The sequence below is a fragment of the Anopheles ziemanni genome, chromosome 3, assembly GCF_943734765.1.
Source record: "Anopheles ziemanni chromosome 3, idAnoZiCoDA_A2_x.2, whole genome shotgun sequence".
NCBI classification, from domain to species: domain Eukaryota; kingdom Metazoa; phylum Arthropoda; class Insecta; order Diptera; family Culicidae; genus Anopheles; species Anopheles ziemanni.
In genome coordinates this window covers 36305738-36324069 of record NC_080706.1, presented here as the reverse complement: position 1 = coordinate 36324069, position 18332 = coordinate 36305738, and the positions used below count along the sequence as shown (strand labels likewise).

General features: G+C 43.9%; 1 protein-coding gene across 1 annotated transcript in view; it reads right to left on the bottom strand.

The window, feature by feature from the left end:
- Positions 1-18332, bottom strand: part of LOC131284661 (titin-like) — a 44353-nt gene that overhangs the window by 24409 nt on the left and 1612 nt on the right. Inside the window, exons 4-6 of the mRNA XM_058313524.1 lie at positions 18100-18264; positions 17926-18022; positions 17677-17850 (exon numbers count right to left, since the gene is read on the bottom strand). Of these exons, the coding sequence (XP_058169507.1) occupies positions 17677-17850; positions 17926-18022; positions 18100-18264 (436 nt within the window). The remainder of the gene's footprint in view (positions 1-17676; positions 17851-17925; positions 18023-18099; positions 18265-18332) is intronic.

Genomic DNA, 18332 nt, shown 5'->3' with positions numbered 1-18332 from the left:
ACCTCGGAAGGGGTCGGTATGAGTCATCGGTAAATTTCATCGTCGACTCTTGCAGCACGAATCCAACCGGGGACAGAGTGGGGGACTAGGGCGCGTGGCAGTGCGAGGAAAAAAGATACTGTGTTTGTCAAGAATCCATGTATGCGAGCGTACGCGTGCCACGGTGCTATATGAATCATCTCGCGCTTCGCAAACGCCCTGCCACACTTTATCGAAAGTCTTTTCCCGTACTCTACGCCGCAGGAAGAGGTTAATCGCGGCGGAGGGTGGAGCCAGGTTGGCGGCTTCCACTGTTTTGTCTCCTCCCTGGGAAGGCTGGGATTTTTCGATGCGCAAACATTTCGTTCCAGTTGCATTTTGCTGACATTGAATCTTATCAGCATGGCTAGATACGATATCTTGTGTGCGATTTGAGTTGCTTATCTTTTGCAGCATAACAAAATTATCAGAAACACATCAGGTCTGTATGTGTGTATTTCAAATATTTGTCGTTTGGCAACTTGCCTTATACCTTTAGGCAAGAGTAATTTATATTCAGGTTTACATATAATTCTGAATTCAGACTTTTTACGATGAATGAATGGATGTGAATCTTCTAAAGAAAAAATCATGAAGAATCATCCATTCTAAAGAAAAAAAAATCCATCTTTAAAGAAAGCAAATTAAAGTTGCAAAAGTATTCTCCAGAGATGCATGAATCTTAATAATGAACGTTAGTTTGAGCGTTTCTGGAATTAGAAAGGGTATACCAAACTGTGGTCTCTTTTTTTAGTCGACAGACTAACGCATCGTTGGAGAATCATGGATTTTGAAAGAATCACAACTTAATTCGAACGAACCTCGGATGAAAGATCAATATCAATGAATCTCGTCGAAAGATGCATAGCAGACATCGTTAGTTTCGTTAGTTTCAAATCGTTCGGCATTTTAACTTCCATGTAACGACTCATTTATAAATGTTAATGAAACTAGCATTTTGAGGATGTGCTTTAACTAAGAGTTAAAACAATAATAAATGTACGTACGTGTCGAAATGTAGTAGTACGTGTCTTTTTAATTCAATTTTGAGGTGCAAATTTAGCCTGGGTTGAAAAATCCGAAAGTGCAAATTTAGGCTATCAGTTAAAGTTGACCTTTATTCGAAGAGAAAGCGAAAGAGCAAAAGAATCAAACAAAGCGATCCGCGAAATATTGAATCTGGTTTACAGGGTCTGAATTTACTTTCGTAAAAATTGCGTAGAAAAGAAATTAATAAAAAATCAACTCATCCGTTTAAAGTATACTTTAAGGAGTGAAACACGCTTGATGAATATGCCATAGTCACCAGGATGAACATGCAATTAAACTCGAAGCTGTTGCTATGCTCGCAGACTAGCCGCAGACAGATACGGTTCGTATCGTTCTTCGATGTCCGCCCCCACCCCCCAACCCTCCTTCATTCTCCCATCGGTCTGTTTTGCGGCTATGTAGCACGACATATGCTGCAAAATAGTGGGTTCCTTTCGAGGACGATTCGCTTTTCGCCCGCCAGTTCGCTCACTCGCCAGTGCGGGGTGTTTCGGACAAGCCGGGCTCCTTGTGGCACCGGGTAGAGGGTGTCCCAACCCGCTTTTTCCCATCCCATGGCCTCGTGGGAACAAGAACACACCTACATTCCACCCAAACCCAGGCGCAACACAACATAGTGTACTCGGGTCCGCTGTCCGCCCACTGCGGGGTTAATGTCTCCGTGGGTTTCGCGAGCCGAGCCCATTCGGCGGACGGAGGCTACGCACCGGTTCCGGTGGCGACGGGACGATTCGGTCGGTGCGCGGTTCAGCGAGGTCCAGTGCGCCAGGCCAGACGAATTCCACCACCTTCGTGCGTCTGGTTTGGTCGTTTCTGCGATCGCCTACGAAGTACGCCCTCGGCCGACGCCTTCGCGTTTGGTGGCCGCATGACAAACGACGAGATAAATTGGAGCAGTCGGATTGCTCCAGCAGATGGCACCGTGCGTCGCAAGGATGCATTCGCCGGGCGGCGCCAGGAAAATACACAGAAAACCATTCGTCCGGCCAAGGAAAGTGAACGGTAGCGGCGATTGGGAACGAGGCTACGGATCGACAGCTAAAGCTAATCAATTCCGTCACGCATTAGCCAGGGCCAATGATTGCTGTTGGCAAATATGTTAAGCACATATTGACGCCGCGGTGATATGAAGTGAAACAAATATTTTGATACAAAATATCGGTCTTAGATTTGCAAATTAATGCACTACATTCATTTCATAAAGTTTAACTAACCTTAACAAAAAGATATCTTTGGATACCATTGGACCAGTATTATAGTTTAACAACTGGTTTATTTTAATAGGACAGAACAAAACGATGCATAAGAAATGTGTTTTAAATCTTGTTCACATAATCTTAAATTATAATTTACCAAATTCTCACTAAATCACCTCTGATTACATATGTGACCATATGTATCAGCTCTGATTACATATGTATCAGCTCATAGCTGTTATAAAAAACTAACTATGCGGACTTAAAATATCTTCAACAATTAATAATGACTCAACAGTTTAAATGATTTACTTGTGTGAATGTGAACAAATGCAAAATTTCATTTGTATGCAGGAAACAGTTAATATCGTTCTATAATCTCTTTTTGATAAAGTGCTAGTAAAATATACTTGAAAGAAAGTAAAGTATACTTGAAAGTAAAGTATACTTGAAAGTATACTTGAAAAAAAAAAATATCTCATTGTTTAAACATACGTACTGTACCAACGTAATTAGCATATTTTGAGGCAACAAAGCTATGAGTGACCATATTGATTTAATCACAACTAACCAAAATTATGTGAAACAAGTTATTACACCGCTAAAACCGAAATGTTTCAACCTCAAAGATCCCATAATCAAGTCTAAGAAACAAAAGCAGATAGAAACTTTTGCAGAATGTTTACGTTTTCGTGCGGAATTGTGCAGTTGGACAGTATCATTTTTTTATGTTTATTTTAGTTGTCGTTATATTTGATTTTCTAAAACAGTTGGATAGCTTAAAATGTTATATTATGTGTTATGAATCCGATGTTCAATAACTTTAAAATGTTTCAAATGGCTAAATGTTTTGTATCAATTTTCATCTATGCATAACAAACATTAGGTTGGTAACATGTTATGTATTTTTAAAACAGCTACTTTGCTAGCTTATTCTATTTATTATTTTTCATTTTTAAACACCACACGCTGCAGACAACCTGAATGGAACTCGTAGCATTTCCAAGCAACCATAAATCAATCCAACGCCTTCCGAGCGGTTTTATATAATTGAAAGGAAATTTTAATATCTGTGACATACTTGGCTACGGCCATGTTAACACATTTGTTTCCTTCCCGGCCGTACATGCATTCAATTCAACGTGCGGCCCAAAATCGTTCCCGCCGCGCAGTTTTTCATCGCTCTTTCGCTCGGCAGCACTTCGATAACATCGGACTCCATGAGTAATATTCGCATGCCATTAAAACCGCCTCCCCACGTACCCTGCCCCCCACCCGCCTTCCTGAGGGAATGACCGCACCAGGAAGGGCTTGCCTTTTTCGTCGACTAAGTAATTTGAGCCGACGTGTACGTGATGGTCCTGTCCCGCAGACGCCACGACCAGATGACGTAAGCCGTGGCCGTTGGGAAGCTTGAAACGAGCAAGTACACTATTCTGTCCGTGCTTTGAGGGGCGAAAGTTTTTCACTGTAAACCACCATCATGCCGACGAAGCCAAAGCATCCATCAAATATGTATCACACACGATGGACGACGACGCCAAGAACCAGACACGCCATTCTACAATAGATCCGCTTCTTCGGGCGTTGTCTGGCCCGAAAGCCCAACCCTTTATTTCCTTCAGGCGGCGAACTCGCGGTATCATGATGGCCTTCCGTGAAAATGTGTCTCGACACGGGATCTTCCGTTGTTGTGCGCGTGGCCACACGTGGACGGAACTTTGCGGCTTGCGCAGGAAAGCTTCGTTTTTGCAAGCTGCCAGGTTTGATGCCGCGAAACACAAAAACAACCAACCATAAACGAACACCAACCATGATGGCCGAAATGATCCTTTCTCATGACTCCATTATTTTGCAATGTTTGATTAATAAATTTAATTAACACCCCTAAGAGTTAGCAACCCGAGTCCCGCCAATTGGCCATTAGCCGCCACCATCGCACCCTTCCACTCATCCCTTGCTCCGTACGGGCAACGGTATGCCGGTGAGCACGCGATCCACAAAATTCCCAATTCAACAGTCGTAAATCTCGTACAGTTTTTGTTCCACTTCTTCCACCGCCCTGCAATCCTTGCTGCGATTCCCCGCCCCGTTCAGTGCGCTTCAAGCTTCCACCGTAGCCGCAAATCTCTAAATCTTTCTAATCAAGCATAAAGGAAAAATTAATTTTACGCACATCGAGCAATTCACCTGACCCGATTCGCGCGCCTGAGAGCGGGACAGGAAATTAAACCGCAAGATGGATGTATTGGAAAATGCAAAGGCCAGCCAGGGTGGCAACGGGAGGTACCTAAAACCCGGGCCCGGACGGCCAAGTTCCGAGGTTCCGTCCGAGTCCGTTCGTCAAGCTCTCCACTTTCTAGTGCGGCACATCGGTCCGGTGCAGCAGCCAGACCGTGTGGCCATAAATCGTGCTGCTGGAAGCCCAGGTTGGCACATTGTTTTGGGGTCGCAAAAGACCCGTGTCCAATGTAAGACCCGCGGACATGGATCTGTTGTGGACCGACGGGTGGGAGCGGCGCAGCACTGTTTTGCGAATCGTTTCAGGTTTATAGTTTAATTGACTCGTTTGATTTTGGAATCCGCTAATCCGACGATCACTCTCGTCTTCGCAGGCGCGCTGCTTTTCCGGTCGTCATCGTCATCGTCGTCGTCGGTCGCGGTCGTTTGTCTTAACGAACTAATAATGGAAATGAAGTATGTTTTATCTGACAATTATGGGCTTTCGGGTAAGAGGAGGCTCGCCCGTTGTTTCTCTTTCCTTTTATTGATACGTTTTGACTGACCAGTAATTAAATGCAATGCCGAGTAAAAGGTTTTTCGCACCGCGCACGTTAATCATCGTACCCGCACTCACTCAAATCAAATCTGGCCGCCATCGGTCGAGGAGTAGCTATTAATTAGCGAGCGAGAGTGAAAGAGGACGGAAACAAACCACATCGGCCTTTTACCGGCGCGGCACAGTGGCTCGGCCGCTGGCCATTTGGTTTGACATTTCATACAACGTTAATGTTTGAAAACTATGTTTCAGTTTGCAAAATTGATAGCAGGATAACAAATATTATTATGTAGATGCACAAATGTAACTAATAGAGTCACACAATGTGATGAAAATTTGAAAATAACTATTTTTTCAGATATCTGATTTGATTGGAGTTTGTATGTTTTAGTAACATTTCATGAACATTTTATTAAGAATTTTAGACAATGTAAACACAATTGATTTGAGACAATAGAAAGGCACACAACCTGTATTGCAAGCTGACCAACCGGCAGACACAATGCACAGACTCAGAAAGCATGAATGGGGTAGCTATGGCTCTCGTAAGACTAACGGTCACAATTGTTTTACGTCAGTACATTAAGCAATACAAACAGCCCGTATCTAGTGAAAATAATATTTTGATTAATGAATATATTCCTTCGGAACGTAATATAGTTGGCTGTATTCCAAAAGTCTGTCAAAAGAGTATCTGTTGAGATCATTTCATGACAAAAACCACCATAAATCTTCTTTGATTATATTTATGAGGTATGATATATAAAAATATATTTCGTACGCAGCTGGCATTGCTAGCTAGTGCTACTCTATTATTGTAAACAAGAAAAATCTCAAATTGATAACGAACACTTTTGTATCAGTGTTACCTGGACAACAAACTTATCGAATAAGGGTAAGTACTCCCATAGTGGCGCTAGTACCGATGGAGGTATTTGTTCTTCTATGAAATGTTCTTTGATCTTCTGCGGAGTGTTTAAAAGATAAATCTTCTCATTCCGTAATAAAATAAGGCTCCAACATTAATATTTTCCAACCAGGTTGTACTAATACCCTCGATTTCTTAAGAATTGATCAGGTATGCCATGCTTTCCTTAAGGCTACAAAACACTGAAAAATGCATTGGTTTATGGGGAGTCTATGACCAAAACAATGCATTGGTTTATGAGTAATTTAGCCGTTCTGCTTTAAATTCGCTTCAAAAATAAGTTACAGTCAAAATATTTTCAAAAAATTTTATTTCAAAATTTTCTGTACTACCACCACTATAGAAACACGATACCACAACTATAGGAACCATACCACTATTATATAGTGTTGTGCTTAATGAATCTTTTGGCGAGATTCATTCATATGAATCTTTTACCTAAGATTCATTCAGATGGATTCATGAATCTTTGCGGATTCGAATATTCAAAGCTTAATGAATTTTTCGAAACCTTAATGAATCTTCATGAATCTTTCATGGTTCTGTCATGAATCTCCCCGATTCTGTCATAGGCGTGGACAATGAGACCAAAAAAAAAAAAAAAAAAGGTGGTCCCTCAACCGACTTTTGGTTGGTGACTTTACACTATTTGGTGTGTCTTCGGGATTCATGAATCTCGCGGCGAAAGATTCATGAATCCCTTATAAGGCAGAGATTCATTCAGATTCATGACTCTGAATCCGATTTACACAACTCTACTATTATAGGAACAACCAACACTAGGAAGAAAAACAGGTTTTTTCGTGTATTTTGTTTTGGTTTACGGTGAAAATTGATGTTTTTCAGAAGAAAAGCCGTGTTTCTATCACAATTGGTATAAATATGTAAAATATTGTGTTCTTGACACACACAAATAACATCATACTGCTAGTTACATTACTAATTGCACCACTATTTTTACCGTTACCGCTATGTATTTTATTCGACCTAAAATCTAAACTCACTAATTATACTAAAAACAATTGAACATTTGGTAAAAAGTCTAAACGACCGAACAGCCCCATCGGTTGAGGACCACTGTGCACGTTGTCAATACGGGAGAGCAGCCCTGAACCGTACACTTCATTGGCCAAAAGCACAAAATTACCGGTGAGAAAAGCAATGCACTTTTCTTTTCCCGGTCTAATCTGCTTCCAAAATCGAACCCATTGAGGAGCACAATAGCAAAACTAAAAACCAAGAGGGGAAAATTAAATAAGGCTCCGTTCACCATTTCCTTGCGGGAAAAATGGGCCTATGGCGATTTGGTTTTTTTCCGTACCGCTCGATGCGCGGCATGCATATATTTTTCCTCCGCTCGACGAAACGAACGAAGAACGGTAGACCAACTTCTTTTTCTTTCCTGCCGGACACACATACACACAGACAGACACAGGCAGACAAACTCAAATAAAGTCCCTCCTTTCGCTCAACGCGACTTGATCGAAAAATGGATATTTATGAGTGCACATAATAAATGCATCCATTTTCAGCCGAGCTAATAAGCACACGATGGCTAACAGGTTCCGCTTTTCTTCTCCCCCCCCCCCGGCCGTTCCGCTTTTACCACCTCACCTTCCGGGCGTCCCTGGGTCTGGGTGTGTGTGCAGTCTCTCACGGTGCGGAAACGACGATCACTTTTCGGCCACATCTGCACGCGTTTTCGCTACGCTCCATGACGCTCGATCACGTTGCCGGGCCGGGGCATGCGGCCACGATTGCATTAATCTGTTCAGAGACGAACGACACCGGCAAGATGACGACCGGCATCTCCGGCGGGGCGAGGACGGGGACGATCACGCGACAATCGCACGGATTCCGGTGGCTTTATACAACTGGACCAGTTTTCCCTTCACAGGCTTGATGGGGCGCGACAGGCGGTAACTCCAACGGGGAAAGTGGGGAAAGTGTGAGCGGAAAAGCAGTCCCACGCAAAAACAACAGCGTCGGTTTGGGGGGGTGGTGCGAGACATTCCATTTTTCATTCCCCAACGGAACACGCCGTAAAGAGTAGAAGCATTTTCGGGTTCTCGAAAACGGTCCGGAGAAACAAACATAATCGGGGGGCCCCGTGCCTGTCAAAATACACCCGGACTGCCCCATTGCTCACGCTTCGCCGAGTAGCAGGAGTGTTGAGAGGGGGGTGGACGGGTACAGGGGGCTGTAGTGGCGAGTAAAAGGAAAGTCCAATTTTATTGATGCACTGCATCCTTTGCTTTTTCCGCGCGGGGCTGTGCGCTCTCCTGCCACCCCAACCCCCCCCCCCCCCCCCCCCCCCGAGTTCATTTCCCGAGTCCCAACCGACCGTCGTGTCGGTGAACCCCACACGCCTCGTCATCTTTGCGCCGGCGTCTTGTTCCGGGTTTCTTCTCCCGCGTAGTGATTTTCATTTCGCATCAGCATCAAGATTTCGTGCAACATCGTGCCCAAGTTGTAGCGGGAAAAACGCTAGACACTTATATGACAATGATGATTTTTGGCTTTGGCTGAGACCCGCGACCGCCCGATCGCAATCAGCGTGAAAAATAGTGCTCATAGGAAGATGTTATCGCGGCAGCTCAATTGACTTACGTTGTTCCTTTTGCTATTTCGCACAACGGTGGCCATCAGGCTGACCCTATCTTCATCTTCAGCTTGCTGTGAACGCGCAAACGCTGCTCCCTCTCTTCTTTCACCTTTCCGATTCGGCAAACATAAATTCCATTCAAATTTGTGGTTGGCGAAAAACCCAAATGACTCGCCCAAAAACAAAGCTGACGGAACGATTTCTTCAATTTTATCTTGCCGAACTTAAACTCTATTTATTTAAACGTCACTGTGCCGTTTTCAAAACGAATGAATTCATCACACTACTTTAATGAATCTGGTTGATGCTTAACGCCATGCCAATGCATGAGCAATGAGTGAACATAAATTTTTAAAAGTAACTGAGCCTTTACAAATTCCTAACAGCTTTAAAAATTGGATTCAATAAGTTGGAAACTGTGTTTTACTAGCCTAGCTCGAAAAAAAGGAATTAAAATCCAAATTCAATTTTATGAGCATTGACTATGTGTTGAAATCTAACGTAGTTTAAAATCACTCGTGTCTAGTTGTTTTTAACGTGGAGTGGGCAAAATGTGCCCCATCGTATTATAAAAAACATAATATGTGCAGTTCTGTTAAACAAACATTACATGTTTTCCGTTGCGGTTTCTTGAGATTATTCATTAAGATATGAGCAAAAGAAGAGTTTCTGAAGAAAGTATGTTACTCTTTTTTAAATATTACATTAAAACAAAACAACGCTGTTATTAACTCATGTTATCACTAGCGTATACAATGGCGTCACTTTTGTGAAATATGTTGTTTTATGGAGCCTTCAAATATTTTGGAAACATACAATTAATATAATAATTTCCATAAATTCAAAATAAAAATTGGTAAACAAACAATGTTTTATGAACAATGTTATTTGCGTGCAGATAAAGGAAAAAAAATCCACCTTGGAGCAGCGACAAACTGTAAACAGCATTAGGTCCAGTCATTAGAAATAGAAGTACATTCCTTCCGTCGTACCCAAACACTCTCGAAATGGAATCCCAGCCCATCAACCGCCATCGATCCGTCGCTAGTTGCAGCGAGCTGCAGCAAACGTTCAAGAATGCATCGAGCACAATAAAATATAAGGTCCACAATTCATGCAATCTGGTTCCCATCAGCTCGTACATAAAAACGGCTCCTACCGAGAGCGCTCCGTTCGAGCGGGTTCGATCCAAAACGTCGATCGAAGGGTTCTGGAGGGAGGGATCGGTTGGAAAGCGGTAGAGGAAACCGTCCGCCAACGCGGGGGAGGAATAAAACCGCGGACAGGTTTACCTACACCACCACGCAGCGGTACAGAGCCGACACTCCTCAGCGCGCAGGCAGCGCAAGCTTGGCTTGGTAGTGGCCGACCCTCTTCCTGCGCACTAACCGGCCAACCCTCCCCGGCCAGTTGTCTTCCACCGGGTCGACGAAAAAGTGACTTATTTCGGCATCGACTTCCTTCTCGGCATAGCTTGCGCCTTCTGCGGGTCGTCGCGTCACGTACGCTGGTTGCCATCCATTGCGGAAAGGAAGTGCAGGGAGAAAACATACCCACACACGCGCAGACACGAGCCCCGGGATGGTAGGAAGTACCGGGAAGAAGATGTTTGTAATTCGTAATCCGTTTTTGGTGCGACGACAACGACGTTCGACGATGGCGACCCGAGAGAGGTTTAACGCCGTTTTTGGAATGGTTTTTTTACGCTGCCAAAAATAGCTGCCGACGGCGATGCCTCCGACGTCGAAACGGCGTACAGCGATCCACCAGCAATCCCCCACAACGCGAAGACGCCCGCCCGCCGCACCCGGTATGAACGAAAAACGGGTACATGATCTTCTGCCCATTTCTGCCTTTACCGTCCGCCGGTCTTTCCTTTCCTTGCTTCTCACTTTCTTATGCCCTTTCTCTCTTGGACGGCTACTTCCAGCGTCGTGCATTGCACAAGTGCGGCGTCTAGCGTCGGGACTCGACCGGTAAGCGAAGGGTTTTCCAAGGTACCGCCAGCTACCGGGTCGGGTGATACAATGTTTGCAACTGGTTCATCCGCACCGCTGGCTTGATCGGACGCGCCTGCCTGATGTTCGCGCCGTTACTTCCGCTCGATCGTGTCTGCGTAACGCTTATTATTAGGAAAGAATGTGCTCTAGCTGAAACTCACGTCATCACAGCGAAAGAGCCTGGTGTCGAATGTGCGAAATTTCGTGCGCTCCAACCTGGATCGACATGGATTTAGATAAAGCAGATCGTAACGAGAATGAGGGACCCTAGGGGGTGCAATTGGTAAGTATTTTCTCCTGAGGCGGTAAACATAGATCGCTTTCACATGTCCGTGAGCATTAATGAAACACTACACATTTGGAGATCAATATTTCTAAGGCATAAGGGAATTTCAACTAAACGTAACTAAGATACTAAAATCTATAAAACCAATTCTGAGCCAAGTTAAATCGTTAAAATGACTACACTGTGTTCCAAAATGATAGCCTCGCCTTTTTTTTCTGAGCAGGGATTTGTCAAAAAATACATAAATAGTTTTGGGTATTCTATCAGAACTCTTTACTACTATTTTTGGTGAAAACGATAAACCAACCCCTTTGCTACCAAGAAACTGAAAACAGTTGTATTATAAAATGATAGCGGCACTTAGGATTGGCATATGGCATATAAAATAAAATAAAAATGATATAGCTGAATGCAAATGAGATGGAATAGTAATCAGTGAGTCCTCCATTAGGATTTCTTGATGGCATACTGTCCAGAAATTTTTTCAACCTTTTTACTGATAAGGAACGCCAAACATAAACGTTAAGCTCCAGTATGGTCTCGTACTGTCTTCTATCTTCATAAATCTGTTGAACTATAATTTCCCACACATTTCCTATTGGTTTTAGATCTGGGGAAACCCGATCTTGGTAGGTAAGATCTTGCTGGAAAATGAGGTGTTGATTGTTGAGAACTCTTATTATCACCGTCGAACGCTCTCCTAATCATGACAGAACTACCTCTAATATTGAGTCTGGAATAGTGGCTCCCATTTCACATTTCACCTGTAGTGAGTGTTATCATCCGATACATCAAGATTGACCTTTATTACATCACTCCAAACTACCTCAATGAAACGTAGACTTAAAAACCAGAACAATACAACAAACCGACAAGTTATATTTTTCCACTCATTCTTGCATGACCTCTTCTTGCCACACAATATTTTTCGTGAAAAAATAGAAATATTAGCTCCGAAGTTTACTGTGAGTGTATAATCCGCTTCGTGGTTTGCGTAAAGATATAAGAGTCGTCTGTAATTCACAAAAAAAACTCCAAGCTTTTCAATAAAATTCGTTATGACATAATGAATTTCCGTCTTCCATAGAACATACAGCAAAACGCCACTTATCTTGTATATGATTAAACATAGCTTAACGGAACACAGAATATTCAGATAAGTTTACATTAAGCCAAAACGTGGTAGTGCTGGCATTGAAAAGACTGGGAATTCTGCTGCCATCGACCTTGCACCAAACCCGGCGCGTGTTCGTAAACCAGTAGCACATTTTCCATCCAAATGCCCTAAACCGTTCTACGATTGTTCCCGAGATTTCGAGCGACTTTACGACCACGGCACGTTCGGCGCAATCTCTTTCCCTTGGTGGTTTTTCCCTACCCGAACGGGAAACAACGGCACAGCGGGAAAGCCACAGCGCTCGCCGTGTGTACTGCCGTACCGACGATGGGCGTGATGATGACACGCTGGTAGTGGTAGTGGGATCGTGCAAAGGACCGTGAAATAACAGGGCCAGTGCACAGAGCACGGTACCGTGCACGAACAGAAAAGGGGTATCTACCGGTCGTCAGCGTCGTCAGAGTTTGATTCCGCGAGTTGCCCCGATCGCGATTTGCGTTTTCAATGTCGTTTTTGATCGACGTGTGGAAACCCTTCCGGCTGCCTGGTGAAAGGTGCGCAAGGAAGTTCAGTCCGGAACGGGAAAAGCTTCTGCGTAGAAGAAAGGAAAATTGCAACGTAACGACAACGAAGTTTGCAAAATGCGGATAACGAATTTAAATCATAATCTTTTTTTCATAACTATCTGTTCTTTTTCGTAGTAAACGGTTTTCCACTTTTGGTTTAATCTCTCTTCCGTACTTCCTTTCTATCGCTAGTTCACAGAATTTCGATTCTTTCCTGTAGTAGTTTGCATTCACCCGATTCTCTTGCGATTTTCTATTTCGTTACGATTTTCGCTTCTTGCTCAGAGCTTCCCCTACATTTACTTTCAAACGTGATCGACACGCAAAGCGTTGCTGCTGCTGCTGCTACTGATGATGATGATAATGATGATGAGGATCAACCGAAAAACCAACCGACCACCAGTCAGTCAGTCAACCGAGCGACGATCAGTCAACCGCGCACAACTGGTAAACGCTAAGCAAACCCCCGGTTTTTTTGCTAGCGGTCATCATACGAATGTTCAATCAACTGTCCTTTGCGCGGATTGGTTTTTCACAAATTCGCGATCAACACTATGGCCATTTTTTGTTTTCTAATCGGACACCATTGCCACCGAAGACTTTCCATTCACCAGAAGATCTTTTTCTGCCCACTGATTATTATGAAGCGAGAGGAGGGTACGATCACATATCTTTGTTTTCTTTTTTGTTGCTCTTGCGGACATTTGCGTGACTGTTCGAAGCTTTTTATTAATTTTTTGCCTTTATTTTGCATAGATTTCCTACGACTTCGCGAAGGGATGATAGAGGCCTCAATGAAACTATTCGGAAGGAAGGGTACAAGAAAAGATTATTAAAATTACCTCGACGCCACGAGCACCCCAGTACCACACGGCATGGTCCACCGAACATTCGGCCCTGCCCACCCTTCAACCCCTCTCCCTAGACCATTCCGTAAAGAACAAAAAAAAAGAAGACGAAAAAAGCATCCCAGAGAAAAGAGATCATGCAAGCGCAATCATTCCAGATGGTTGCACACTGCGGTGTGTAGATTTGTAGCGGCCAGGGGGGATGGAAATAAAAAGTGGGACCCAAAAAAAACAAACCAAATACAAGAAAAAAAGTTACTACAACAAAAACACACGTTCACCAATTAAATCTATGCCGCAAGGGCCACGTGGATGCGGACCGATCGGCACGAGCGGTGCTTTTGCTGGAGCACTTTGTTTTTTTTCGCTTCCCCGTCCCATGCCGGAAGGTAGCTAATTTATAAATTCCAATCCATGCCCTAAAACAACGGTAAGGTATGTGGGTCGAATATATGAACTCGTCCGGCGCCAAACGAACTGGTTACATGATCGTTTTGGTACGACAGTTCTCCTCTTTGGTCAGTGTGGACAGGTTAATATGCTTTATGGTTTATGGTTTTTAACTTTTTAGCCTCCAAAACTCCCGTACTTTTCAAGTGATTTAAAAACTATTGTTCTGTCATGTTCTCTGCACAAAACTCTGCATAAAACCCAGTAGAGATGCTTCAGAATCACCCGATCGACGTTGACGATGATGCTGGAACATGCAAGCGTGAAACAAAACAAATCCAAAGCGTTTGTCGAAACACATCATCCCGGGCGCGGAATAACAATTAGGGCATAGCAGGAAAATAGCAGCAATTCCATCGCTCAACACATGGTCGCCGGTTAATTGGTTGGCGAGAGAAGTGGCCACAGAAATTATCCACCCCTTCTTCTGATCGCTGAAATGAAATCGTTCGAAATCAATAAAAATCCTCCAGTCCTACGTACTGGCGATCGCAAGGGGTTTCCGCTGTCAGAGAGCATCATATGCGCCCCCGACACAAATTGAAAATAATTTATGAACCGTGAATGGAGTGTGGCGACGATGGTGGCAGAAAACCCGAGAGGGGGGTTTCTTTTCCACGCCCGATGGAGCACGATTGGCGTGATCCTCTTGAGGTCCCAGAGGTCATGGGTAGGGAAAGGGAAACGAAATGTGAACCATTCGGCATTAGAAACAAGTGGCACACTGACTGGTCGGACACTTGTGGCCAAGTGCATGCAGGGAGTGTTGCTTGCATGCGCCCAGAAAAATGTGTAACCCAGTTGTGAACGGAACACATTAGAAACTTCCTACTGGATGGAGTACGACGACATCATGCTCCGAGCGAAATAAAACCAATTAACTTTTTGGGATCAAGCTTTCTCCAAACCAAGTGGTGATGGAAGAGAGAGAGGGGAGATGCGGCTTTATCCGATTGCTCACCACAATCCTCTAACCTTCCGGCAGTAGATCACCGATAGAGACGACAGTTTTCCTCGCTGGAAACTTACTGGTCGTATTTGATTTTTTTTTTTTTTTTGTGAACAATCATATTTCGACTCGCGTTTTCCACCAGTTCCGGTGGCATTTCGCCACCGCCCGCGTTTGTCCCGCAGAGTGCGTTGCACTGTGTCGCTCGGCGCACTGCCGTTCGCGGTGAATACTTTCTTCCAAGACGAACCAAATGAAAGAAAGGTAAAAAAATCAAATCATTCATACACACTCCCACAAGCAACAGAGCACGGCAAAGCATTGCGCCAGCGATTCGAGGAAGCCGCAAATCCGTCAGGTGTGAAAAGCGCACTTCCTCGGCCGACCAAGACCAACACGGCGAGTGGGGATGGAATTTCGCGAAACGGAAAATCTGTCGATTGGCGGTGGAGTTTCCGCCACAGCCGGTAACGGTAAGGAACGCCACACCAGCGAAAGCTGAAGACAAAAAAAAATCAAACACACAGACACACGCAGGCACCCATCAAATCAAATCTAACGGTGCCCCCGGCCCCGGGACGGGGGATTGTCGGTGGTACTGCACGGCTGATCTTGGACTTATGACTCCCCAAAATGGGCCTTTCACTGGGCGATGTCGAATGCTATCGGAGGTGCGAAACGAATGTTTCGCCGGCTTACTGGCAAAAATAGTGCGTGTTTTTGTACCTATCCGGTGGCCCGATTCCCTTTTTTTTGCTCTTTATTCTCCGAGAAATTGCCCATCAAATATACACCCATCATAAATTGTACATTCCACGGAAAACCCACATCGGAGCCACACAACGGGAAAACGAAAATGCATGAACATTTTCCCATCACCAGGTCGGGTAAGAAAACGAAACGCTTCCGGAGAGAGATTAATTTCGCTTGTGCAAAATGATGAAGGCGTTTAGGTAAATATTGTTGTCTCCAAACGACGATCGCTCGTTAGTCACTGTTTACATTCTGAGCCCCCCATATCAGCTAAGCGCTGCTGATCGCAAGGCAAGGTACGGCCCAAGGACAGGGTTATTGCAGCGCTCAAACGAACGAAGGTGATGGTCACGCAGGCGCACTGCACTGGCCACAACAGACACAGCAGCTGGTGGACGTGACATTTGAAGTAACGGCGCCAAAATTAAACAACACCAACGAACTATTTTGCCGCTTATCAGTGTTGTTTGGATGATGCGCGGTAAGCCATCCCATTACAAATCACGTGGGCCGGCAAAGTTTCCCATGGGTGAGGCAATGCCGATCGAAAACGGTCAATTATTATCCAAGTTAATAGTTGACTGCTTCAAAATTACTTTAAGCGCTAATTAGGAGTGTTTTGTTTATAAATAGTTCGTGCTATTAACGCTTATCGTTGGTTTTGAATTATTTACATTGTGTTAAATTATACCAAAGTCAAAGTTTAAGGGTTAAACATGATTTCTGATATTCAAACGAAGGTTGAGACGCAGGCTATTGTTTAACCTTAGGAAACCAGGGAAAAGAGAGGAATGTCTTTGTTCGACCACACATTAAAATTTAGCGAACAACAATTATTGGACGCATCGAAATTTATTCTTCTTCAAAAATCTGTATCGAGATTGAAATTTACTGATTGTTTTTGGACTCGTTTTCTACCGCTACATAGAAAGATCACATAACCGATGAGCAACAAAAGCCTAACCATGAACAGATAAAAAGACGCTACATATCAATCCCTTGCAGCGAATTCACGCTGGGTAGCGCGAGCATTATCGATTGCCAACTCCGGACGTGTGTTGATGGTCTAATTACAGCCTTCTTCAGCGGCACCAAATAGCTACACGAGATCAGATCGAGAGCGGATACGTTCTATTTGATTATGGAAGTGCGCGCGGAAATATTCAACTACATCATCCACGGGTCGGCACAAAACGGTTTACAAAGAGGTGTTTTCAAGTCGGAAGAAGAAAAAAACGTAACTTGTGCAGGTGTGAATCACGTTCGCTTGGGTGCAGCTATTGGCCCCTAATGGAATATCGTTTTGTTAGGAGTGGCAAAAAAGGGGGGGGAGGGGGGGGGGGGACAAGATGATATCATTGGATGAGATGTATCGTTCTATCGAGGCAGCAGAAAACATTAGGCCAGACAGCGAAATGTCCTAGGATGAATCTGGTTCTACTTTCAAATCAAATGCCAAATATCTCCCGTTGTCGGAACACAATTTAAAAAAAAAGGGTAACGTACGGTTTCCTCAGCGGTTGCTCTGTGTTATTCAAATTTCATAAATCGTCGAAATATATCGGTTTATTCAAAGACTGCTCCATTCCGTCGCCACCACGAAATAAAACTAGCCAACCAACTATCTGCCAACATCGTGCGTATAAGGTATAAGCATTGAGTGATGCATGGCTTCATTAACATTCAAATATGCATAAAACACCTAAACAAATTTGGAAACGTCAAGATACATGAAAGCATTTCTCATAAGTATTATACTTCACATAATGTTACCAAACACAAATTCGTTCATATTTTTAAGGAATCGTAGTATTAGAAATACTGTACGATTATATTTTACTGGATTAGAACGCTACCAATGAAGCGCAGCGGATATAGAAAAGCTATAGCGTATGCCATTTGAAACAGGACTCATGAGGGGAAGCCCGACGGCGTGGCTTTGAATCCTAGCCAAGACTGATCCTCTGCAGAAAGAAACTTACTATTACAGAATAGCTAGCTAGAATTAAATACCCATACTGGTATAAATCCTCGCAGACGATGAACGAGAAGTCAAGTAAGCCTTAGTTTGAGCATCACCCAAGGCATGAGGCATATAATCATAATTCTTATCTATTTTACAGTGACTCACCTGGAAACTTGCGGATTCCGTACAGGATAATCATTGACACATAAAATGGATCGAGACTTTCCCACAAGCCATCGCTAGCCAGCACCAACACAACATCCTCACAGTGCTGCCCAACTGTGCGTCGAAAAGCATATTCTGGTAATGCTGGCACGACGGATTTGAAACAGGGATTACCTTAAAATACCAGAGATTCACCGATATAAAACAGTGTGTACTATCATACTAATCTTAATATGATAAAAATCTTACCGATAGCCCTGGTGATAGCTAGTTGCCCTTCAACGCGGTGTTGGCCTTGCCAGAGAATGACGGATCCTCCTTGATTACGAACGCGGTTAGCTTCTACCTACAAAAATCAAATAAAATGGTAACTCATTGAGCAGTTGACTCTCTTTATGCTGGTTTAATTCATGCTAGTCATACCCAATCGGAAGCCACGTGCGGATGGTGCACAATATTAAAAGCTCGAGCACCGACCTTCGACACACCGATCGCGTAGGCCAGCGAATCGCCAACCCAGGCCAAATGTAGATCCCCAGAGTGTAGGCGATAAAAACATACTACTGCTGTACATCCACTGCGTAGGTGCTAAATAAGGAAATGACACAAATGATACAGTTATCATTCACTTGCTAGGCTTGTATCATACGATTTGC